The 23389-nt window shown below is 46.0% G+C and overlaps 12 protein-coding genes across 12 annotated transcripts; 5 read left to right on the top strand and 7 right to left on the bottom strand.

The window, feature by feature from the left end:
• Positions 1-163: 163 nt before the first annotated feature.
• On the bottom strand, positions 164-1785 carry N7481_013377 (epoxide hydrolase family protein; the record flags this gene model as incomplete). The annotated part of the gene is made up of 8 exons (XM_057272596.1): positions 164-277; positions 339-494; positions 556-676; positions 733-919; positions 976-984; positions 1046-1318; positions 1376-1509; positions 1565-1785. The coding sequence occupies 8 exons, from the start codon at positions 1783-1785 to the stop codon at positions 164-166; spliced, it is 1215 nt and encodes a 404-aa protein (XP_057115228.1).
• A 1577-nt stretch (positions 1786-3362) lies between these two features.
• N7481_013376 (uncharacterized protein) lies at positions 3363-3638 on the top strand (the record flags this gene model as incomplete). Its single annotated transcript, XM_057272595.1, has 1 exon — positions 3363-3638. One exon carries the CDS (start codon positions 3363-3365, stop codon positions 3636-3638), a length of 276 nt encoding a protein of 91 aa, XP_057115227.1.
• Positions 3639-3916: 278 nt separating this feature from the next.
• N7481_013375 (uncharacterized protein) lies at positions 3917-4201 on the top strand (the record flags this gene model as incomplete). The annotated part of the gene is made up of 1 exon (XM_057272594.1): positions 3917-4201. One exon carries the CDS (start codon positions 3917-3919, stop codon positions 4199-4201), a length of 285 nt encoding a protein of 94 aa, XP_057115226.1.
• A 425-nt stretch (positions 4202-4626) lies between these two features.
• Positions 4627-5117, bottom strand: N7481_013374 (GFA family protein; the record flags this gene model as incomplete). The annotated part of the gene is made up of 2 exons (XM_057272593.1): positions 4627-4971; positions 5028-5117. The coding sequence occupies 2 exons, from the start codon at positions 5115-5117 to the stop codon at positions 4627-4629; spliced, it is 435 nt and encodes a 144-aa protein (XP_057115225.1).
• Positions 5118-9013: 3896 nt separating this feature from the next.
• On the bottom strand, positions 9014-11459 carry N7481_013373 (C2H2 finger domain transcription factor; the record flags this gene model as incomplete). The annotated part of the gene is made up of 4 exons (XM_057272592.1): positions 9014-10213; positions 10290-10421; positions 10482-11296; positions 11354-11459. 4 exons carry the CDS (start codon positions 11457-11459, stop codon positions 9014-9016), a joined length of 2253 nt encoding a protein of 750 aa, XP_057115224.1.
• Positions 11460-11788: 329 nt separating this feature from the next.
• Positions 11789-13428, bottom strand: N7481_013372 (uncharacterized protein; the record flags this gene model as incomplete). Its single annotated transcript, XM_057272591.1, has 4 exons — positions 11789-12441; positions 12513-12793; positions 12850-13218; positions 13274-13428. The coding sequence occupies 4 exons, from the start codon at positions 13426-13428 to the stop codon at positions 11789-11791; spliced, it is 1458 nt and encodes a 485-aa protein (XP_057115223.1).
• Positions 13429-13884: 456 nt separating this feature from the next.
• N7481_013371 (uncharacterized protein) lies at positions 13885-15702 on the top strand (the record flags this gene model as incomplete). The annotated part of the gene is made up of 1 exon (XM_057272590.1): positions 13885-15702. One exon carries the CDS (start codon positions 13885-13887, stop codon positions 15700-15702), a length of 1818 nt encoding a protein of 605 aa, XP_057115222.1.
• A 39-nt stretch (positions 15703-15741) lies between these two features.
• N7481_013370 (Gfo/Idh/MocA family protein) lies at positions 15742-16863 on the bottom strand (the record flags this gene model as incomplete). Its single annotated transcript, XM_057272589.1, has 1 exon — positions 15742-16863. The coding sequence occupies one exon, from the start codon at positions 16861-16863 to the stop codon at positions 15742-15744; it is 1122 nt and encodes a 373-aa protein (XP_057115221.1).
• Positions 16864-17289: 426 nt separating this feature from the next.
• On the bottom strand, positions 17290-18278 carry N7481_013369 (SDR family NAD(P)-dependent oxidoreductase; the record flags this gene model as incomplete). Its single annotated transcript, XM_057272588.1, has 2 exons — positions 17290-17835; positions 18012-18278. The coding sequence occupies 2 exons, from the start codon at positions 18276-18278 to the stop codon at positions 17290-17292; spliced, it is 813 nt and encodes a 270-aa protein (XP_057115220.1).
• Positions 18279-18732: 454 nt separating this feature from the next.
• On the top strand, positions 18733-19822 carry N7481_013368 (SMP-30/gluconolactonase/LRE family protein; the record flags this gene model as incomplete). The annotated part of the gene is made up of 3 exons (XM_057272587.1): positions 18733-19306; positions 19355-19487; positions 19558-19822. The coding sequence occupies 3 exons, from the start codon at positions 18733-18735 to the stop codon at positions 19820-19822; spliced, it is 972 nt and encodes a 323-aa protein (XP_057115219.1).
• A 327-nt stretch (positions 19823-20149) lies between these two features.
• On the bottom strand, positions 20150-21265 carry N7481_013367 (alpha/beta hydrolase; the record flags this gene model as incomplete). The annotated part of the gene is made up of 2 exons (XM_057272586.1): positions 20150-20786; positions 20856-21265. The coding sequence occupies 2 exons, from the start codon at positions 21263-21265 to the stop codon at positions 20150-20152; spliced, it is 1047 nt and encodes a 348-aa protein (XP_057115218.1).
• A 365-nt stretch (positions 21266-21630) lies between these two features.
• On the top strand, positions 21631-22128 carry N7481_013366 (putative L-PSP endoribonuclease family protein Brt1; the record flags this gene model as incomplete). The annotated part of the gene is made up of 3 exons (XM_057272585.1): positions 21631-21792; positions 21847-22004; positions 22062-22128. The coding sequence occupies 3 exons, from the start codon at positions 21631-21633 to the stop codon at positions 22126-22128; spliced, it is 387 nt and encodes a 128-aa protein (XP_057115217.1).
• Positions 22129-23389: the final 1261 nt, after the last annotated feature.

Here is a 23389-nt window from a genome sequence, read left to right as displayed (position 1 = left end):
AATGAAAATTTCCATTGTTCGCCATGATTATATCTTCGTATTACGGAGAAGCCTCGAACCCTCTTGGGGTCAGTGAGAAGATGTCGTGGTAATTCCTGGAATTGTCTTTACACAATATTCCTTTCTCAAGACTTTTGGATATTCTCCCCTCGCTGTCTTATTGTCAAGAAGCACCGATACAGTCAGTGCCAGTAATGCCTGGCCATATCTGGTCAACAAACTTAGTCAAGTCTGACTTCAGCTGATCCGGCTGCTCTAGGGCCGCAAAGTGGCCACCCTTTATTGTGTGAGGGTCAGTAAATTATATGTATAATTAGATATTCTGCCAGGGTACATACCTTCTGATGTCGTTCATAGAAAACCAGATTACCGGTCGTCTCAATCCAGGATCGCGGCAGCGGAGCGATCTCCATAGGGAAAGATGAATACCCAAATGGCTTGTGGATAAACCAGCGGGGGTCATTGGCAGATGGAATAGGCGGAGGTGGATAATTCTACATTTTATTCGATTAGACGCCATCTGCGGTGTTCATCAGCGTCGGAGAAGCAACCCACTTGTCGATAAACGTAAATAGCCCGAGCGAACGTCTCCGTCAGCCAATATAGTGTCACAGATTCCAAGATGTCGTGTATGGCGAGAGGATCATCAACCCATTCTAGAAATTTCTCGCCGACCCTGCTAATATCATTATTCCATGCTTCTCGATATATCTTCGATATCTGGGAACTGACCATGCCAGAAGAGCAAGAGGGCTTGACGATACAACATGGCCAATGGTGCTAGGCCGAGTGCCCTGCTCAGTTGCATATCCACAGCCGAATGCCGTGAAGTATTGCATCTTTTCGATGCCTTCGATTTCATGGGCGTTGAGAAGGTCGTCTGTCATATTGTCCGGGCGTTTCATGAGAACCAAGTTGACTGACTTTCATTAATATCTTTGGTCATTGCCACAATCATATAGAAATATTATTTACCGTGAACAGCTGTATCAAAAATAATTAGATGAAGAATATATTCCATAGCTGAATGTGTAGGAGTTCATACCCTTGCAGCTTTCATGGTCCACTCCCAAATTTCGCGCAATTCGACTGCCGATATCACCACCATGGGCCACATAGCCAGTCTCAAATCCAATCTGTTTCATCAGTTGATCTAAAATAATAGCAACATCACCCACGCCAAAATCCCTATCCAATGGAGGACCAGAGGAAAAGGCATAACCCGGCAATGAAGGTACGACCAAGTGATAGGGTAGCGTCTCAGGTGTATATGCGTCCTCAAACTTTTGTAAGATTGGCAAGAATTCCAAGAAGCTTCCTGTATGATTTCAGAATCTAGGACAGCTTAAGTGCCATGCAAAGAATCGAGACTTACCAGGCCATCCGTGGATCAACAGAATAGGAACGGCATCTTTCTTCTGCGAAAATAGACCTACAAAATGGATATTGACCCCATTCACATCCATAGTAAAATGAGGGAAGCTATTGATCCGATCCTCGGTCGCTCTCCTATTCTGGCAGTTCAGTGCATAATAGATGAAGGGTTAGAGTCATTGGTAACTACCAGCTATACGACCGCAGCCACAGATCCCGCATGGTCATTAGCCAATCAGTGCCAACACCATAACGACGGTCTGTTTGGGAATTCTCGTATGTATGCGGTGCGAACTTGGCTATCTTCAACAATGTTTCGAGCTCAACAAGCTTGGCCTGCGGAACAGCGATCCTGAATGGCGACAGAGGGTCCTTCGCCGTCGAGGGCGGGGTGCTAAATGGCATCGACATTCCGGGGTGAATGAATTTGCTCAACTGCTATTCCCGAGGGCGCTTACGCCTTTTATACTCGGGCAGTCCGCGTCAACACGTCATCTGGTGTGGGGTTTTCTGGTCAGTGGGTGTGTCGGCGCATATGCCAGAGGATTATTAATGTCGATCGGAAAGACTGATCTTACGATTAGGAGCAGAATGATTCAGCAGATACCCAATCTTCTGCCTGTTTTGTATAGTAATCAGGGTATTCTCGGAGTAGCAGCCCTGTAACACGCTAAAAACCCCTGAAATATGGCTATCTGATCAGGGGTCTGCAGATATTTCTTCAATAAATCGATCAATCGCTGAATGGTTCAATTGGCCTCATGTGTACTAGTCAATACCGATATCCGATAACCTGACAATTCATCCTACAGATGCTGAAATTTTGTTATGTAACTAGCGATCCACCTATATTGCCAGAATATCGCATACAAAAATACAGAGAATTGAACATCATTTGATTGGATCCGTATATTACAATACGGCATAAACCGACCCGTTCAGCATTTTCTTCTCTTATTAGATGCACTCCACAACACTTTTGTATAGTACTCGACCCCTGGCGTCCTGTTTCCTTCTTCATACCGATCATATTGATTCTCTCTTTTGTGTGTAGATAGCCCCTATGTAGCAGAGTAGCTGAATCTATTGATAGTAGCTCTCAGCAGCTTGTCCTATCTGCTTTTCTCCACCTCTGATTGGCTGGCTAGCGCGGCGCCCGACGGTTCTGTTACAGATTCCAGGTTTAATGCTGAGACGCCGCCCGGATGAGATCGTGCTTGGCACCCTCTCGCGGGCAGCTTGCGCCCAATCAGAATCAAAATAGGTGGTGAGAAATACAATAACCATGGTTAGAGGATCTGCCAGTACGTGGCATGGTCATGGTTTGGCCGGTTGTGTCGGGTATCAGCGGCTCACCCGCAAAACCAGCCCGAATAGTGCAGTGGGGCTGCTTGCCTACCAGTATCTACCAATGGATGAAGATGGATTGAACGGACTGAACGCCACCTGCTGTCACGACAGGAAAATGGGTCAAAATGTGCCATTAGACCAAAAAGTGCGCATGCACAGTTTGGTCTCTGTACGGTGGTATTTTTGCCTCGACACCTGCATATTTTTGTTTCTCCATTAGCTGCGGTCAACGAACCTCACGCGGCATTTCCTGGCTCCCCAATGTCTACGGCGCAAGATCAAGGTAGTACTATTTTGTTTGTTCTGTATAATTTATAGTAAGGAGGTTGAGTCGTAATACAATGAGGGTTGTCCGGCATGTTCCCAATTCAGACGAATCAGAAAGCCGTTTCCTGGCATCTAAAATGGTCTGTTCATCGTAAATGCTATCCCCGCCCCACGTAGTCAGCCTATACTGGTTTCCTTTTCTCCCCAGGAAGCAATGAAATCACGTCTGAGCGTGCACCTCCATGTCTTCCTGTCGAGCTGTCCCCACACCAATTGTTTCAGCAGGCCCTCTTATCTAATTTCATCGAGTCATGCTCCCAGTCAGGTTCCGAGCTGACACAGCCTAATTCCTGGACGAGATATATTCTGTCATGGATATCATTCTCGAAGACCCTTCGGCCGTCGATTCGAGCAGCGACGCTTTCCTTCTACGCACAGGTATCCAAGCAGAATACTCTGCGCCACGAGGCCGGCCAATGCAATGCGCATGCGCTTCATGGCCAGAGGACTACGTGAGTCGGTGGCTGGCGGGGTTTACTCAACCAGCAAACGCCGCACAGGCAATACCTACAGAGCAGGATATTCCCACCTCGCTTATGCTGATGTACCATGAGTTTACAAATCCAGCTACGACAGGAAGCTGTTGACGCATTTACAGGCGACTGCTCGGCTGTTAGTACTGAGGAGGCCGCAGAACTGCCAGGTGAGAGCGATTCATCTTATATTCCGCTCGGTGCGGTTGTTTTTGGTAAGTTTGCTGGAGGTCAGCGGGTTCAAATGTTGAGGCTGAAATAAATACTGCTGCAGGGCCAAACGTCTATCAGAACCCGAAAGCAGTCATGTTTCGCCTCGTCGGACTGGTGCGATATGCCGTTCGTTCACTCGAAGAAAATAGCAATAGACGTTCTTCTCGATGGAATGCACAATGTCATCGGACTACTTCAACCATACAAGAGCGGCGATGAGTACAAGAACGAAGTTCCTCGTGGAACTCGGATTATTAGAGAATATCACTGAGATCCTCACCAACAGTGAACGCATCTATCTCTGCAGACTCCTCAAGACTTACTCAGCACAAAGAGTCGCCTCAATCTGTCTCGCCTTCCAGTTAATTGAAGTCAAATGGCTGGATGACGGAATCCGGCTTGATGGAGGCGAATTCTGCTCTGCTATCTTCGCAGTCATGTTTTACTCAAACCAGATTTGGTAAATGATCTTGAACTGAAGCCTTAACTTCAGATTGCAGCAAAAGACCATGCCGCGGTCGAGTCTGAAGCTGTGATTAGGGCCTCCGTTTTGTTTGGATTTACAGGTACTCTATTCCAGCTCGACCTCCAGAGTAGACTCAACAACGACGGCTCGTGCATGCAGCTGTTTTCCCGCTGGGAATGGTACGGCGACACGGTCCTTGCGAGAAGCAAACGGTACGGGCTACGGTCTACCTCCATCGGTTTGAGTGGAAGGAAAAGACGAAGCAGAGCCTTGGATATGGCGGTTTACGCGTAGACATTGGAAGATCATTATGTAAAATATGGCCGTGGTTTGGAGAATCAAGAATAACAAAAATATCCTTCATTCTCTCAGCCCCCGAGTCAACACGTGCAAACCCATTCTCATTCTGTTGCAACCATCGATCTAGAACCCAGTTCGCTGGTCGACACCACTCAAAGCAGCAATCCAAGACACCCTGGTTGTAGTATAAAACTCCGCATCAACGCCATCATTTAGCTTCTCCGACTCAGTCAACGTCCCCGCCTGCACAAGCTTGAACCCCTTCAACTGCTCAGTTGTGGCTTCTTTCCATAGCGTACTTCCACAGTCTGTGCAGAAGAATACCGTGAGGACCATGCCGTACTCATGGTCCTTTGAAAACGACTTCGGGCTTCCTCGAGTAATCTCGAAGTTGACTTCCGGCACAGCATAGTTGACTGTGTTGCTTCCACCGGATATTTTCCGGCAAGAGATGCAATGACATATTGCCTGACTTTAGAATCAGCACGGAATTGAAGGAGGAGAGGTTAGAAAATATTGCTTACTTTAAGTGCTGGTGACCCAGTATAGGCGTAGGTGCATGCGTTGCAGAGGCAGCTTCCGGTGGTGGTGGTGGTGGTGGTGGTGTTACTCATGTTGAATATACCTCCAGTGGAATTACAACGAAATATTGATAGTCTAGTCTAGAAGGGTTGGTACAGGGAGTTATATGCTTTTTGATTTCATGGGTGTTGCTTATGTAAAGCACCATCTTGACTCCACTGGGACTACCCTTCCGAGCTAGCTTTCCGAGCAACCCTGGCAGGAACAGGGTACGCGACGATTGGCTGCTGCCAAGCACGTGGCACGGTCAAGTATTTAGCGGCTCCTAGAACAAGGAAAAAAAACCAAATCAGAATTATAGGCTTAATAACAGCTCTTCAACTGTCACCGTTATAGTTTTACGCCGCCGTTCCCCTATTGTAGCAAATAACCTCCAACTCACAAATGCGTCGGTCCAATAGAACTGGAAAGACTTCCTTCCGGTCCAATCGAGAGTGACAAAGGAATGCTTGAGACCGGATGATCTGCTGGCGATGGCTCGTGTATTTATAGCATTGCAGCAAGGCATGCTGTTTCCGTCGATGCGATGATCATCGTGAATTGCGTGGGCACCAACACAGATTATCATTTACAGCTGGTTCAACATTTTATTATTAATCTGGCCCTGTATTCGGAGGCTTTCTTTTTTTTGGTGTTACAGTGTAAGGAATATTTTTTTGTCTCACTGCTATCACCGTTAGACAGTCGTGGGACTGTTGCAGAAAGGCACTGATGATGCGAATCAACATTCACCACTATGTGTCCGTACTTTATTGCAGTGGGTGGGGCGGCAATCTTCACTAACCGGTGATGAGCGCTTTGTTCAACTAGAGGAATGCCGCATCAAGAATTAAACATCATCAAGTGATGCTTCCCACCTAGCTACCTACTAGCTCAAAGGCAGGATGTTCTGTGTTCCTTTAATCTCGTATACATATCAGAGAAAATGCATTACGCCCCCACAATATCAACCAGATACAAGCTATGGTGCAGCGTGGGACTGATCCGCACAGCCCACATCTCGCGGAATGAGTGAGTTACCAGATCAATTACTGTTTCGGAGAACAATTATTTCTGCCATTCGCCTCGTCTTTGCGTATGTCAATACAGGGAAATTCGAAAACAGTTTCACCTCCTGACATACACACGTTCATGACAAACTGAGAAAGTGGTCAAATACCACTAGGACCCTTCGGGATAGGCTTATTCATCGTTCACCTAATTTCCTATTAGTATGGCGTCATAACACGCCATAGTTCGATTATAGAAACCCCTGAGATCGCTCAGCCGATCTCGACATCTACAATCAATCATCTAATTCTATTGACATGTTCAGTACCAACCAGTACATCAATTCCTAATCCAGACAGTTCATTCTCGAGGTTTTTATCCGTTTTTAGAAGAGTGTCAACGGCAGCTCAGGACGAAAAAGAGACACGGGCGTGCGTTGTGGTACCGCATAGGGAATGCTTCAACCCCCCCTTGTCAAGTGAGTCTTACTTGGAGCTAGTGGCCCGGTATGTCGTGCGTCAGGCTTAGGTTGAAGGACGGCAGGGGAGGGGGTATATGATTTTGCGATATCGAGTGTAAAATTGGCTTTTTACCAATAAGGAGAAGCCATATCAGAGATAATCCTTAAGAACAAGAGATCCAGCAGCTAACATCCTTCACGCTGGACCACTGGCCTTGAAAATAGGCACTGGCAACAGATGAAGCACCTTGTAAGACATGAATGGCCCAGTTGTCCCTGCTATCCCAAGGGACCTGGTACAGTCTACTAGACTGTATAGCGGTGAGGAGCTCTTAAGTATAGGCAGTATTCGCCCCACTAAGTAGACTCTAAGTTATTTTTCTTGAGTAGACTGCAAGTAATTTTCTTCGTCCGATTGACTCTAGATTTTCAGAAGTTCTAAGTTTATATATAATCTATTACTGATTTAATTTATAGTCTCTATAATCTCCTCTAGCAATCGTACGAGTTAACCCTAAATTACCTAAAACCCCAGGAATTTTTGGATGGAGTATGACCGGGAGGACCTACTTTTCTATTTTTGACCTACTTTAAATTTTTTATTATAGGGCTTATATTTATATATAACCCCTGAATATATATTAATCCTTTGCGAGTTACTTTCCTGGTACTTTTGTATACTTCTATAAATTTGACTACTACTATAGAAACTAATATTCCCTTCCTTACCCAGGAGCTGTTTACTTCTCTTTAGGCATCGCCATAACCCACTAACGTATTTCATGGGTCGCAGGGCCACCCGGGCAAGCGGGCCACCCTAGAACACCATATTAAAAGCAATAAATTATCTCAACAACCATATCTTTTTCTCAGTTATATCTTATTGAATATTAATATTTGAAGATATACAACAGTATGTTTTAATTTGAATTGTTAATTTTATTCATTATTTTACTTGGTTACGATCAAATACATCATTTCTGATGTATTTTATCAAAAATAGGTATATTTCACGGTATATGTATATATAGACGATTTCTTTCCATATTTTTATAATAAGGATATAATAGAGGCTATAGAACTTCAATATTTAGCTTTAAATCACCATGGTTGTTGGGATATCAAATTGTAATTTATCGCTTTTAATATGGTGTTCCAGGGTGGCCCGCTTGACCAGGTGGCCCTGCGACTCATGGAATACGATATAACCCGGACCCAACCCAACCCAACTCAAAATGGGTTTTGGGTCCAATTATATAACCTATTGATGGGTTATAGGTTATGGGTAATAACCTAAAACCTATTTAGGAACCAAGTAAGTACCTATTTTAGTGTAAAAAGGCAAATATACCAAGCTTTTAAATACAGTATGTATTAGTACTGTTTTTAGGCCTTATATATAGGTATCTTTTATTTTTTCATTTGATATTATTATCATTCTATATTTAGAATATATATATTATATATATCTTTACAAAAAGTCTTATTTTTTAACAACTCTTTTATTACTGGCGAAGGAGTGAAGTGTGAAGGACAAAGAAAAAGGAAAGAGCAAAGAGGAGAAAAGTGGGGTAAGAAAAAGGGCATTTATTTAATTTGAGCTAAGTTGAAATTCGTTATGTGAGATAGTGAGATGTTGATTAACAGAACAAATGCGAACACTCTCTGTCCTGTTGTTTCAAGGGCAGACGTGATTGTACTAATTTCCCGCTCAACATCCTACCCGACACATCATTTAGCAATATAAAAGCTTGATAAAAAATTGAAATTCAAGGAGTCATATAAAAAGAATTAGACTGTTTCTTCTTACCGAATTGAAAGGGATAGTTTCAATCTTTGGCATAGATATCACCCATCACCGTGGCTTTTGCAGTCGAGAATCACATTTAGAACGCTTTGATTTTCGTAGACCCTTGAAAGGGAATAATACTGATTTCCAAAAAGGACTAGGTCCATGAAGCTGGTACGAAGTCGATATCGAGAATATCCAGTCTATATAGTATAGCAAATAAGCGCCAGTAGTAGGCAACATCTTATAATTAGCTCTAAGGAGAGGTTATCTCAGTATAAGTTCTTTTAAAAGCTTCACGGATCCCGTATTACGTAGACGGAAACTCTATAATTATCGAGCTGAACATTGGAAGCTTCAGAGCTACTTTCAACCTCGCAGACAGATCTCTCAGTCCGGCTCACTAAATCATACCCTTGAAGGTACAAATAATAATTATTTAGCCCCGGGAAACTTAGGAAATAGGCTAATCCTTCAAATTTTCATAGTAATTCTGTGCCCCAAGATTTATATATGGCAGTCTCGCTATGCAAGCCCTAGAAATAGAAATATATCATGATATAAATGATAATTTCCTTTGAAGATAGGAGGTTGGAAGCCCTCTTTCAGTAAATCCTTCTTTTGATGGCGGATGCGGCCTGTCTGGGCAGTCACGCGTGCTGAATACAACTTTCAGCTATGGGCGTAGATTAAATAAGGGTCTTCCCATCACCGCCGGTGTCAAGCAAAGTCTCACCCCCCAATCGCCGAAGCACTAGATGAGCTTCTTGCAACAACTCCCACCGACACCCAATCAACGCATCCCTTGCAGCCCTCATCAACCCAGCGATCTGGTTCGTCCCGCCAATGACTGGGCTCGCCGGATTAGCCTGCTGCATCGCGCGTGTCATTCGAATCATGTATTCCTCGGCCCCAGTAACTCCACCGTCCAAGGCAGGACCCTCTGTGACAAGGCCGTAGACCCAGAGGGTTAATACTGCAATGTATAAGCACCACGGCCGCGGCGCGACGTTATCCTCACGGGCTAAGTAGCGCTTCCCGCTGAACATCGTTTCCTGCACTAGGAGAAGCGCATATCGACAAGCGCTGCGTGATGATTCGGTATGAGCCCAGCGTTGCAGGCGTGTCAGGGCCTTGGTTGTGTTTGTGTTAGTGAGGGATGTCCCGGAATCAGTATTCAGATGCGAAGGGCCGGACAACAAATACGGGTCCATGGCGACAGTGTGGATGTCAAGCACACTGACATGTAGTGTGATTTGTGCAACGCGGTGCAGGGGGCGGGCCGCTTCGAGGCACAGCGATGGCTGCAGGGAGAAGAGGGATGTGGACCATGTGTTCAGGGCTGCGTCAACAGTATTTGCCCATACGGGGATGCTGTAACTGCTGTTGTTGATACCACCCAGGCATTCGGGGTTGTGAAGATTATGGGTCGTCGCATAGGCGTGTACTTTTCCCATCTCAATCCCAAGCGTTAAACGTGAGCCGGCCTGGAGATCGGTCTGCAGACTCATCAGCCCATGTAGAAGCACGAACCTCGCATATTCACTGCAGTGTGGCGGGACCTCATTCTCCCTGAGCAGGGACTTGAGAGTCGGCAAAAAGAGCGATGCGGTCATTTCGGATCGATTCAGCGTTTGCCATGTTTCTGCAGAGGGACACTCCCATATCGGCTCAAGACAAGGAAGCGCGATCCGCATATCAATTACCGAAAGCACGGGGGAGTGTCCGAATACACAGGCATGCTGGGCATCCATGACAAACGCGAAAAACGCGGTCCGGCGCCAAGATTCTTCGCTTATCCAGCGGCGCCAGCTTGTTTGGGGAAGCTCATTAGGCTCTGCTGGTTGCGAGCTGGAAGCTTTGAGATAAATGCTCCCTCTTTTCATCATCTGTTCCGCAAAAACAAGCCTTGTTAGCCCGACTGGTACATACAGTGGGGGAGTGGAGATTGAATCAGAGACCCACAGTGAGGATTGTTCCGTGGAATATATGTGCCATCTCATAATCTTTCCGTGAAGAAATCATCTTCCCAAAAGCTTGCACCAAGAGGAGAGCTTGGAGGCACCAGAGAGGGATCGGGGGCTCAAATATCCCGCTCTACGAGACAGTCTTAGTTCAATAACAGGATGTGCAGAGGGACTTGGATCGGTAGCGTACGTTGAGAATGATCAGCCGCAGAGAATGATGCACCTGCTGTCCGAGATGGAAAAGCGTCTCATCCATCGACATCGCAGAACCCAAGTTCAGGATTGTAATCAAAAGGAGCGGATGACAGGCAGTTGCTGAGAATGTTGCTTGGTGGATGATGGGAAAATGCGGATGGTAGTTTTTGAAATAGAGGTCGAAAAACATCTTGAGGTTGTCAACCTCAAAAAATGACGACGTCAAGACCCGGATATCGAGCTGATTGAGAGAGTCAAGAATGTTGGATCGTGCAAACTTCCAGTCCTTATCTTGATCGTTGTTGACATCCATAGGAAGATTAAGTGCTCCTCCTTCTGTATCATGTCTCGCTACTTGATTGTCTGCATCGCGTGCTGAAGATAAGTCGGTTTCGAATTGGGCCAGAGGAGGGCCAGTCAAGTCACTAATATTCTGCAAAGGCTCAAAAAACCAATCTAAGCCGTCTTGAGCACTAGGAACCTGAGTGCACTCTGCCCAGAAGGAATCCAGGCTACTGTCTTTTGTTCCGAATAGCACGTTCTTTTCTGAAGTAAGTGTCTCTTCTTCGGATAAACTCCCTGCGTTCTGTATCTGAACTGCAGGTATATGATAATTCTGAAGCGGCTCTGATATGCCTGTTTTCTCATTTGATGAAGGTAAAGTGGAGGAGGAGGATGGTTGATTAACGACTCCTCCGGTATTCCTGAAGAACATGCCCTTTGCGTGGCGTGACTTATGTCGGCGATAGAGGTCCTGCCGAACAAATGATTTAGGACAGATATCACAGGTGAAGATCTCCGCTGGCTGATCTACATGCAGCATTAGTGCTATATCTCGAATACTGTCTCACCTTTGAGATATCTTACGATTGAGACGGTGCCGTTGAAGATGCTCCTGGCGGAGAAACGACCGTTCACATCCTGGTTCCGTGCAGCTAAATGGGCGCCGAGTTCGCAGCCGTGGATCCTCCATGCTGAAGGTTGAAATCCACTATCTATTGTCATTCCATAGGGAATAACATAATTTGCTGTAACAGGTCACGAGATTGCGGATTGTGGGGGGTGGTTCCCCTCTTTTTCTCTCCGACTAAACTGTCTCGGCTAATGTCAGCCACATTAGATAGGAAGTCTAAAGCGATTTTAAGCGATGTTTATGCTTTCGATTCGAGAACCACAGAATATTTCAGTAGTGTTATCGGCGAGGGGTATTTCCACCAATGAACGAGCAAGGCTAAAAGGATTTGAAACTATGAGAATTTACGCTTGGGGAAACAATCTCCCTTATCAAGCCACTCTCTCTCCCTAGGCATTTGCGCCGCTCGTCGTTCCGGTCTTTCCATCATCACTCTCAACGTAAACCGTCTCCTGTCCCGCGTGCGCAGGCGCATCCTCAATCGACCACACAAATAGAATCACACAGACTAAAGCAAATACAATAAATGCCCAGTCTACCGCAAACTCCACATTATAGTTTGTCTTTGTAGAATTGACCTTGGAGGCAATCGCGCTGCCCACTGCCTCGGCGCACTTGAACGCCCCCACATACCGCGCCGCCTGCTCAGGGGACTCGTGCGACAGATAGCCGATTGTCCAGTAGACCAATGTCTGCCAGATAGCGTCGAAGCTACCATAAAAGAAGTACAGCATGAAAGGACCAGCATACTTACTTCCGGATGTGAGCAGGTCCATCTCGTTGAGGGTGTAATAATCGCTGTTGGGGCCACGCTTGAGCTGTGCGGCCAATCCGCCGCCCCACACGACCATCGAGATGAGGGCGTTGATGGCAAAGCCCCATAATCCACGCTGGCGGCGGTTCATGTATCGGTTGTCGAGGAAGAGGCCAAATATGTAACTGGACACCATCTGAGCCAGCCAGTACATTGCGCCGTTAAAGCTGCGTGTGCGAAGGGTGAAAAGCTTCGCGTTATAGGTGTTTTGCTGGTAGTTGTAGGCATCTATGTGATGAATGAGAACAGAATAAGAAGAAGGGGCAAAGAATGCAAGAAAAGGGAGAGAGGAAGTTTACAGTTGGCAGCCATCCAGAAAGGAACGAGACAAATCACTCTCCAGTCTCGTAGGACTTTCAGCAGCCCCACAAACTCCTCCCAAACGCCGGGCTTTTTCGAAACGGCGGCACGCGAATTATCTTCTCGAACGACATTGTAAGGGCTAAGTAAGGCAAGTGCACAAAGACAACCCGCAGCCATGATACACATAAATGCAATGTATGTTGAATCGGAGACCGTGCCGCTTGTAGAGCTGAAGTTCAACCCAAAAGATATCATGGAGCCGAGGAATCCACCCGAACTGCATAGCCTTGATTAACATCCTCAGGAACTCATCAGATCGTATTTGAGACTCACTTGAAAATAATCCAAAAAATCCCAATCATCCGCCCATGCTGCTGTGGTAAGGGGTATCCGGTCATGATAGAGCCTTGCGCGATCCACAGCAGCGAAGCCCCAATACCCAAGACAGCACTGGCACCGATGACGAAGCCCTGGCTTGCGGTATGGTTATAGGCCAGCAGAGAACCGGCATATAGCACGTATGGTACTCCGCCAATGAAGATAGTCCATTTTGGGCCCAGGATATTCGTTACAATGGGGGCAACGAATATGTTTCCCACCGCGCTCACAGCAGCGAGGGCGATGTGACCCTTGGCTGACGTGGTAGTATCCAGTTGACCACCACCTCCAATTCCAGCTAGAGCATTATACATGCCAGGACATCTGTTCACGTCTCACTTTAGCGTAATAAGTGAATTGCAAGTCCTAGGAATCTTACCCAAATGCGACGAAGCTGACGATGACAATTTGCCAGAAAGGCGAATTATACCGGGAGTAGCATATCTTGTTCGAAACGCTAATGTTGACGGCTATCACCTCCTCTTCCTCAACACCATCGTGACTCTTGGTTGCTTTTGATGTTTGATGGTCCATTTTGGATTGGATCTTATTTGGATATAATGGGTGCTGTTGGTGGAATGCATGAACCCCATGCCCCACCCCCAGTCTCTATATACTAGTGTGCTCCGCTCTCGGCGACGACGCTTGGACAGCAATATCCCGCGCAATTTACGGGTCAGATAAAGTCTAACTGATAAGGAAACCTGCCCTTTCCCCTGCACTCCCAGTGACTCTGGGTGATTTCAATGAGGCTTTTGGGTTATGCGGGATGATAATAAACTTTGATGCAGATTAAGCAGGTAGATAGATAAGCGAATACAAGTCCCCATGTTTTAGCGAAGTAATCTTTCGGCACTGCGCGAAGCACTGAACTTCTACAGATAGCCAAGGCTTGACAGGATGCGGTTTCTTCATTGGATGGTATTGGCACTTGCCTCAATCACAAGTGCCTCAATCGACTTCTCGAGTCTCTCATCTCACCCACGATTGATGTTCACAGATGACCGGGTCCAAGCGGTACTTTCAATGAACGAGACGGACTTGTACTATCAAGTTGTCCTGAACTATCTTCGACAGACAGCAAATACTGCTATCGCAACCCCCCTGTCGCTATCTGCATCAACCTCCTGGTCTAGCACCATTCGGATGAATGTCGGCGCCGTGGCAGGCATGTACCGGTTGACCAATAACGATGCCTATTCCGATTGGGTTATTGAGACCCTTTTGCAAATAGCGAGTCTCTCCGACTGGGATCCATCGAATTTCTTGAATACCGCAGATATCACTATGACAGTCTCTCTTGGTTACGACTGGGTATATGATCAATTGACCGAGACCCAGCGTGAGTCTATTGAGACAGCGATAGCTGAGAAGGCTTTTATACCAGCTCTCGATTCCTCGATCAACTCGTGGAGTGAGCACACCAACAACTGGGCACAGGTGACGCATGGTTGCTTGATTATTGGAACTCTTGCTATAGGAGATGTCAACACAACACTTGCAGATCAAATCATAGATTTCTCCCTTCCGAAATTAAACACATCCCTACAACAGTATGCTCCAGATGGGGGCTGGATTGAAGGCTACTCATATGGAACATATGCAGGCATATTCCTAGGCCTGATGATGGGCTCGCTCGACAGCGCACTCGGAAATGATCTTGGCATCGCAAACCTTCCAGGAATGAGCAAGCTGGGCGCATGGTTGACACATGGGTTTGGACAAACAGGAGGATTCAGCTGGGCCGACGGCGCATGGACATTTTCGAATGCAAACAGTCTCTGGAGCATCGGATACTGGGCGACACGTTTTAACCAAGCTGGATGGTTGCAGGGAATGCTGTCGAGATTCACAGCTGTTCAAGCAGCAACCTTCCAAGCATACCTTTTCTATAACTCAACACTGAATTCCACCAATTTATTGCCAACCACGCCTCGTTATAATCAGTTCGAGGGTATTGCGGGAATGACTTACCGCACCTCGTGGGCCAACTCCGATGGCTGGTTCTACGGGTTCATGGGCGGGTTCAATGGACGCTCCCATGGTCATTTGGATGCAGGCTCTTTTGTCGTGGACTACAAGGGCTACCGATGGGCAGAGCTTTTGGGATCAGATAGTTATAGTCTCGGCAGCTATTTCGCGGCGCCAAAACGCTGGACATATTACCGTTGTCGCTCCGAGGGTGCGAACACCTTGAGCATTTCCGACAAGGCTCAGACTGCACTGCATTTCGCAAACCAGATTCCTTCCGCAAATAACTCTCTGCTTTGGGCTGGTAGTTTTGATTCATCTAGTCGTTTTGGCATCGCAAACCTCACGCAGGCATATTCCAATGTCACAACAAGTGTTCTCCGCGGAGTGGCGGTTCTCAAGGACTCGCAGCTTCTAGTTCGAGATGAGATCATTGCGCCCGATGCAGTGGACATTGCTGCTAGCTGGCATACGACGGCAGATATAACTCTAGGCACGGACAATCGAACCGCAACTTTAACCCAGGGTGATGTTACGATGCAGCTCACGATATTACAGCCATCAAATGCGTATCTCGAACTTGTCGACACAAATCCCTGTAATGCATATAGTGGGTGTTCCGAAATGACCAATAGCGGGATATACAATATTGCTGTTCGTCTGTCGGAGCTGACCACAGAAGCTACTATTCTCCTGGCCCTGGCAGAGAGCGGTACCACTCTTGAGAATTTCGATACGTCGCTCAAGTCTTGGTATCCCTTGTGCACCGTGGATTGCTGGAAGGGAGAAAATGTGGATGATCCGTATTGGCTTGAGAATTCAGAAATATATTACTAGTTGGAAAATACTACTAGCTTTGCTGCATTTGCTATAATATCATGGTCCTTCCCCTCGTGATTCTCGCACGTATACCCATTTTCGAGTCCGAGCAGACTCATACAAAGCACTGTAAAGCTGCAGCAATTTCTCTACTATGCTCTCACCACAAAATTCCTGGTCAATCTTCACACCCTCGACTCTCCGAAAGAAGGAGTCCATCTGCTTCTCGAAAGCCGCAGCTAAACTCACCTCCGTTTCAAATATCTCATTTCGCCCACATTCCCACTCTTCCCTCTTCTCCTTCAACAGCAAACAGCTCCCTGGACCGTCAATATTTAACCGCATGGACCCCTCAGTCCCGTAGATCTCCGCGCTCCAGTCCCTCAGATACCGACTACCCTCCCACGCCGTGAAGTCCAGATGTACATTGAAATGCTCATACTCTAGGATCGCCGATGCAATATCCTCATGCACAAGCGTTCCAATCGCGTGCCACTGATTCACTTCTCTCCCTTCGAAAAGGCTTTTCACCCACGAGAAACCCTGATGAGGCCGCTGCGCTGGAAGTTTCCGGATCGAACTCACGACCTGAATTGGCAAGCCAAAGAGATCAATTAAAATCTCTACGACGTGGCCTCCAAGACTATAAAAGAAGCCACCGATATTCAGTGGATCCGATTGCCAGGGTTCTGCCCCCGCACCGCCTGGACACCCGCCATGGAACCGAGCCATTGTGATGTTCCCCAGCAGCGACTCGCGGAGAATTCGTCGCGCGAAGGCCACCGTTTCGAGATAATGCAGCTCCCAGCCGACTTCGAAAACAAGGGTACCTTTTCTTTGGCGAATCTCCTCTGCCAACGGGTAGAACTCTGATGGCTGTGCGACACCAGGCTTTTCGACGAAAATGCCCCTCGCCCCACTGTCCAAGGCCAAACGAATATAGTTTGCATTTTCACGATCGCGGCCATGGATGAGGACTACGTCGTGTGGAAGGGCCAGAAGGCTGTCGGGGTTTTCGTGCAGTGGACATCCCGCGTGGTCTTGCATGCGTTGGGCGACATCGGCATCGCTATCGTAGTAGCCGAGGAGTGTGATGTTGGGAGATTGTTGGAGATATTTGTAACGATAAAAGATATGAGGGTGACTTGTACCCAACATAACAGCTTTGATCTTTGACATTTTATCTTGTATCTCATAAATTTTATGGGCGGGTTGTAGTTAACGGGTCAGAGAAGAATGTAAGGAAGTTAGGGAGTATCGGCACTCCAGATATTGAATATATTTTACAAGCTACCAACGGACTAAGGATGCATCCCACCCCCTCCCACGTAAGCGGAAATTCTTAACGGAAATTTTACGAACTGAACTGTCAATATTCATCATGCGGCCTGAGATCTATCAAATGATTATTGCTAGCCTGCGGTTTTCACATAGCCAGAATGTAGATCCCTAGCTGGGGTAAGACAACACTTTTGAATAACCTCCGTCCACCAAGTACGTCTTTATTCAGTCAGTAAATGAAGGCCTGTCAATGAAGGCGATTTTTCGTACCCCGCCCGTTGTAAAGCCACTCTCCAAAACACCTAAGAACTCTACCCATCTATATTATCCCAAAAGGTCCACAGAATTAGTAGCTGGTCGCTTTTCACCTCGACTCATGCAATATAAGAATGACACATACCGTGCAATATCTTCGCCTCTTCCAATTCTACCTACCGGATGTGCCTCGCTCATAGCGACACTTTTCCCCGACCCCCAAGCTGGCGCATACTCACTTTGGAAATCCCGATCAAGATCACCCCGAATCGTCTCAATATCTGGCAGTAGTTTTTCATTCCGCTCGCACCGAACATCGACCATTCCCGGGCTCACCACATGTACTCGAATTTTTGGTCCTAAACTCACGGCCATCGCCATGCTGAGGCCTTCGATTCCGGTCTTGGAAGCCGCATAGGCTTCGCCATTCTTGCTCTGCTGGCTCGCTCGGCAGCTGGACATGTTGATGATAACGCCTCCGCCTAGAGACTGTTCGAGATGGGGGATGGCTACCTGGGAGACACGGTATGTGCCGACTAGATTAACGGAGAGGATTTTTTCGAAATCTGAAGTCGGGATTTCCTCCATTCTGATCCCTGCTCGCATATATTGGCTCTAGATCTCACTTAGTGCGAATCTTTCGAGATGAAGGTGTGTGAGATTATGAAAGACGTACATTGATTCCTGCATCTATATTCACCGCACCAGTGGTTAGTTGAATCCGTTCATGAACAAACTCCTTCAAATTAATGCCAAGGGAGAATGATAGAAAGAAGAGACGAACTATTTACTAGGACATCGATGCCCTCAAATTCTTGAACACACTGCGCAAATGCGTTTGTAACTTGCTGTTCATCGCAGACGTTCATCTGCGCCCATTTGAAATTCTCATGCTTGTCGCCGGGGATAACGGAAGGGAGGTGTACAGAGCAAGTGTCTTCTAGGAAGGCTTCATTGTAATCAGTCAGGAAGACCCGATGGCCCTTGAGTAGAAGCTCGCGTGCTATGACTCGGCCGATGCCGCTTCCCGCGCCCGTGATGAAGAACACCTTTGACATGCCGATAGATTATTCTGATTTGTTTGGGATGGGATGTAACAGAAAGAATATTTTTTTTTACATGACTGGGGTTTTTTTTTCAGTGGTATCTAAAGCGGGGTGATGGCGTTCGACTTCGACGATAGCGTGGTTAGTGAATGTCAATGCCTGCGGGGGTGATCTACCCCTCCCCAAGAAACAACTAGCGCCTATTTGCCGAGATAAGTTAAGTGGGTGGGGCTGATTAATCTTACAAGAACTATCCATAGATTGACATCTCCCGCGCAAAGTGTGGGATGAGTTAGTGGGATAAATGGGATATGCGGGCAAGAACAATCCAAACTTTCCCCACGCTTCGTGCAGCTACAGGGAAAAACTATCGTGACTACTATCATAAAATTCGGACGTTTTTTTTAGACATGTAACTCTTCCATCACGTTTGTCCTCAGCAAAACCTTCTTGGAAAATAGTCGAAATGAGTGAACCCCTTGAATCAATCGATGGCGGAAAGCCCTGGTATTACTGCCCCGACCGCATGGTCCTCGGCGAAGGCCCAATATATCGAGCCAGCGACTCAACTCTACATTGGGTGGATTGTCTCTCGGAGCCATCAAGACTCTACATCCTCAAGGTAGATCCCCACACTGGCGACGCGATCGAAGACGTCCGTGTCCTGCCCCTCGAAGACAGCGTGACGGTGGCATTCTTCCGGAAAGACCGACCCGGCAGTTACATCGCCGCGTACTATCAAGGAGTATGTTTCCTAGATGAGGCCACGGGAAAGTTTGAGGTCGTAAAGGAAATCATTCCCACAGACAAACGGGATGAGCTTCGCTTCAATGATGGTGGCATCGACGCACGTGGCCGGTTCTGGCTGGCTGAGATCGATAAGCGGGCGATGGCATTCGGGCCCAACCAACTTCCAGACTCCTATGGAACACCCAAAGGCCGACTATGGAGATACGATCCGGATGGGAGCATCCATCTGATGATTCCCGAGGGAATTGTCTGTGGAAACGGGCTTGCGTGGAGCCCAGACAACACGATTAGTAGGTGCCTGCTGCTCCTGTTCGAGTGAAACTCGCTAATAACGACAGTGTACTTCAATGACTCGGTCGCAATGATGGTGTTTGCATTTGACTTCGATTTGGAAACGGGAAATATCTCAAACAAGCGACTCCTTGTCGACAGACGCTCGTCCTATGGAGAGCCAGATGGGATGGTGGTCGAGTAAGTGATTTCTTTTGCTTATCTTACTCCAACGCATATGCAAAATAGTCAATTTACTGAAATGTGACAGTACCGAGGGAAATCTCTGGATAGCCGTGTTTGCATCTCATCGAATTATGGTCTTTAGCCCGGAAGGCAAACACTTGAAAGATGTCGTGGTGAGGGCCAAGAACCCGGCCTGCACCACATGGGGAGGAGTAAATCATGACATTATCTTCATGGCAAGTGGAAAGGATCGTACAGGAAATCCAGATCCTAATGATGAGGGTGGACATATGTTCAAATACCATCCTCAGGATGCCAAAGGGTATGCGAAATTTGAGTTCGGGGGCTAGTCACCTAGACATGAGATTTTCAATTTTAATTTCCATAATCTGCACTTATACTATAATACATTAACATTAAGGGTATATAAAATGTCTTAATTTATCACTTTGGGGAAAAGAAAATGCTGCTTGGGAGAGGGTATGGTATCTCATTTTGTTTCTTTTAGGCATGATGAATATTCATAGAAGACTGGCTGTTCGGGTCCAAGAGGTGTATGCTGCTACAATGCAATTTAAATTTGCTGAAATATGTTCTACGAGCTTAATAGCGCAGAGCTTAGAATAAAAAGCGTGTTTTATGACAGCAATTTCTTCGGAGGCTATGGTTCATGCAATCTAATACACAAAGCTCTTCGTTCCAGATGATTCTCCCCAAAATGCCTTTTGCAGTGTGTCACACATCAAACTAATAGCCCTCTTGCCCTCCCCCAGAACGCCATCCATTGCGAGGAAAGGATGTGGCATTCCGGCCATAACATGTAGATTCACGGGCACACCAGCAGCGCGTAACTTATCTCCATATCCTTCCCCCTCCGCACGGAGAACATCCAACTCCGCGACGAGAATCAATGCTGCTGGGAGTTGCGACCAGTCACCTTGGTAGAATAGAGGGCTTGCTTCCGGATGAGCCCAATCGGATTTATCGGGAATATAGTGCTTTCGATACCACAGCATCTTCTCTGCCGGAAGAGCAGCCGTCTGTTCGTACAATTCGTAGGATTTATTGTTGGTTACCAGGGCTGTGTTATCGGTGACAGGAACCGAGAGCACCTGGGCCATGAAAAGAACAGGTGGTGACAATGCGAGAGCTTTCTGGGTGACAATAGCCGCGAGATTACCACCAGCCGAAGAACCGCCTATAGCCATCTTAGATATGTTGATACCGAGCCTGGAAGGTCCATCGGAAACAAGCCATTGAAATGCCTCCCAGCTATCGTAGACAGCGGCTGGCCAGGGATGCTCTGGCGCGAGACTATGTTAATATAATGAAGCATTTAGTATTATTCCCAGAGATGATGGAGACTAGAGGATCTGAACAAACCGATAGTCAACAGTAATGACAACGCAATTTGAGCGCACACAGATGTTTGTACAAACAGTGTTTTCGGTATCAATTGTCCCGAGAACCCATCCACCACCATGGAAATACAGCATAACCGGCCAACCATCGTACGGTTTCCCTCCAGCTGGTGTAAAACACCGGACCTTAACATCATCCCCAGAGCTTGTCTGTCGTGCAATAGAAATATCCTCGGTTTTGCCAACAGTGAGCAGTGGACCACCTCCCGGGATCAGCGTTCCGCTTGTGCGAGAGGCTTCCACGGGCTGGTAGTGGACTTGCTGGTTGTTTATGATGTATTGATTGTAGAAAGCCACATAGTCGGGACTCAGTTTATCCCTAACGGACTCGTGGAGGGGATAGGGTGGTTGAGTCGAGACTTGAACAGACATGATGGCTCGGTTATTCTCTGTATCGGTACAGCGCGCAGAGAATGTTGATTCCAAAAGCTCCGATTAACTATGAGGGATCCATTCAATTATACTAATTTTTGGTGCGTGGCTCAAAAACATCTCTAAGCTACGACCATCCCGCCCCTGCATCCCACGACTTAAGTGGGATGAATGGTGGGTGGTTGGGTGGGTGGGTACAAGCAACATTGGGAATATGTAACATCAGATCAAAATAATGTAGTATATTTTGAGTGGCCTAATTTAGACGTAGTCCCAGGATTAAACAATATAAAGGTGAAATGTCGCAATGACTATGTCATGCGACAATGCGACAAGCCTGCAGTCTTTGAAAACACACCTCCAATATGTCAGCAAAACAAGCGGTTCTCTCTAAAAATGCACCACCTCCCCTTCCCGGGATCTACTCGCAAGCAATTGTCGCCAATGGATTTGTTTATTGCTCTGGTTGCGTACCCATGGATACATCAACAGGCAAAATAATCGAAGGAGATATCAAAGCGCATACTGTAGGCTTTTTCTTCCTCAAGCACAGGACAATACTGACGCTATCTTATTACCAGCATCAATGTATTAAAAATGTATCGCATATTCTTGAAGCCGCTGGGTCGGATATCTCGAAGGTTGTCAAAGTCAATGTCTTCATATCTAACATGGACGATTTTGCGGAGATGAATTCCGTCTATACCCTTTATTGGGGTGATGTGAAGCCTGCCAGGACGTAAGTTGCACCTCCGAACGATTCCTGAATTCAAATCGTGCTGACCATTTCTTGAAGATGTGTGGCTGTAAAAACCCTGCCATTGAATACTGATGTGGAGATTGAGTGTGTCGCTATTTTGTAGCCTGGACTCTGTCAGGTAGCAGCACCAAACCCCGATTGTTAAATGGAAGCGATTATCCTCAATTCAATTCAATTCAATTCAAAATTCTATTAACCTCATGCAGCCTAGCTAGTGAGCGCCGTGGCTATGTAGGCGTTCCCTCCATCGGGAACCAGAACCATCCTAACGCCACGCCCGCGGTAACAAAGACAAAGGAGATACGGTGTATTGCCATAGTAAGATAAGTAACAAATCCTACAGAACGGTAACGAAACGCTCACAATAAATGTAATCGGCTACTGCCAGCTTACGCAGTGCCCTGCGGCCACTTCCTGTAGCTATTCCCACACTCCCTATCCTGCTACTGCAGGTATAAATAACCTCAGTTACGCCCTGGTTCCTCCTATAATTGTTCCTTATAGGGATGTAGCTCCTCTGCCTGTACAACCTCTTATAGTTGCTAGTTGATAGTATACTTCCTTATACGTATTGTCTTTACCTTGTAGTATCTACTCTCTTTAAGTATATCTATATTAGTATCAACCTCTATATCTTTATCTGCTCTATAGCAGAATTAACCCAGAAGCCCTATTTTATATGTAAATTCGGCTATATAGTAAATAGCCTATAAGTCTGATATAATTATATTATAGTTAGTTATCTACCCTAGATCTGTCTTATACTAGATCTTATTTAATATAGTTTCCTATAGGGTAGTATATAATATAATATAAATAATAACAGAATATTAGATAGTACTAAATACTAGATATAGCTAATACCAGAATATCTATAAGCTGCGATCTTACATAGATAACCTAGTATTATTTATAGAATCCTTTCTAGTATTATAGTATCTCTAGTATACTAATCAGTAAGTATTAATTATAGGAACTATATACATTTAGCAGAAGAAGATATTGTAATATCCTTTTAACTAATATTTCGAATATTTAATTAGATAATCCTACCTAGGATTAGCCGCTCTTTATTCTTTATAATATATTTAAATACTATCGTATTCTCTTAGGGTCAAATACAGTATCTATCTTTCTTAATAATATTATTCTTACTTTTAGCTATCCTTTTGTTAATTAAGCCTTCCTAGAGATACTATATATAAGATAGGAATACTTACTAACAGTCTGTTAAACAGACAGATTAATTATAAGAGACTAAAAGCACTATACTTATAGAGTATAGGAGAGTAGTAGACAGAGTATAACGCTATAGAGATACGACTAATAAAATATTTAAGTCTTCATAGATATACGATATACTA

Source organism: Penicillium waksmanii, assembly GCF_028829765.1.
Source record: "Penicillium waksmanii strain IBT 27052 chromosome Unknown utg000011l:1.0-400869.0:1.0-401085.0, whole genome shotgun sequence".
Taxonomy (NCBI): Eukaryota; Fungi; Ascomycota; class Eurotiomycetes; order Eurotiales; family Aspergillaceae; genus Penicillium; species Penicillium waksmanii.
This window is presented reverse-complemented; position numbering and strand designations above follow the sequence as displayed.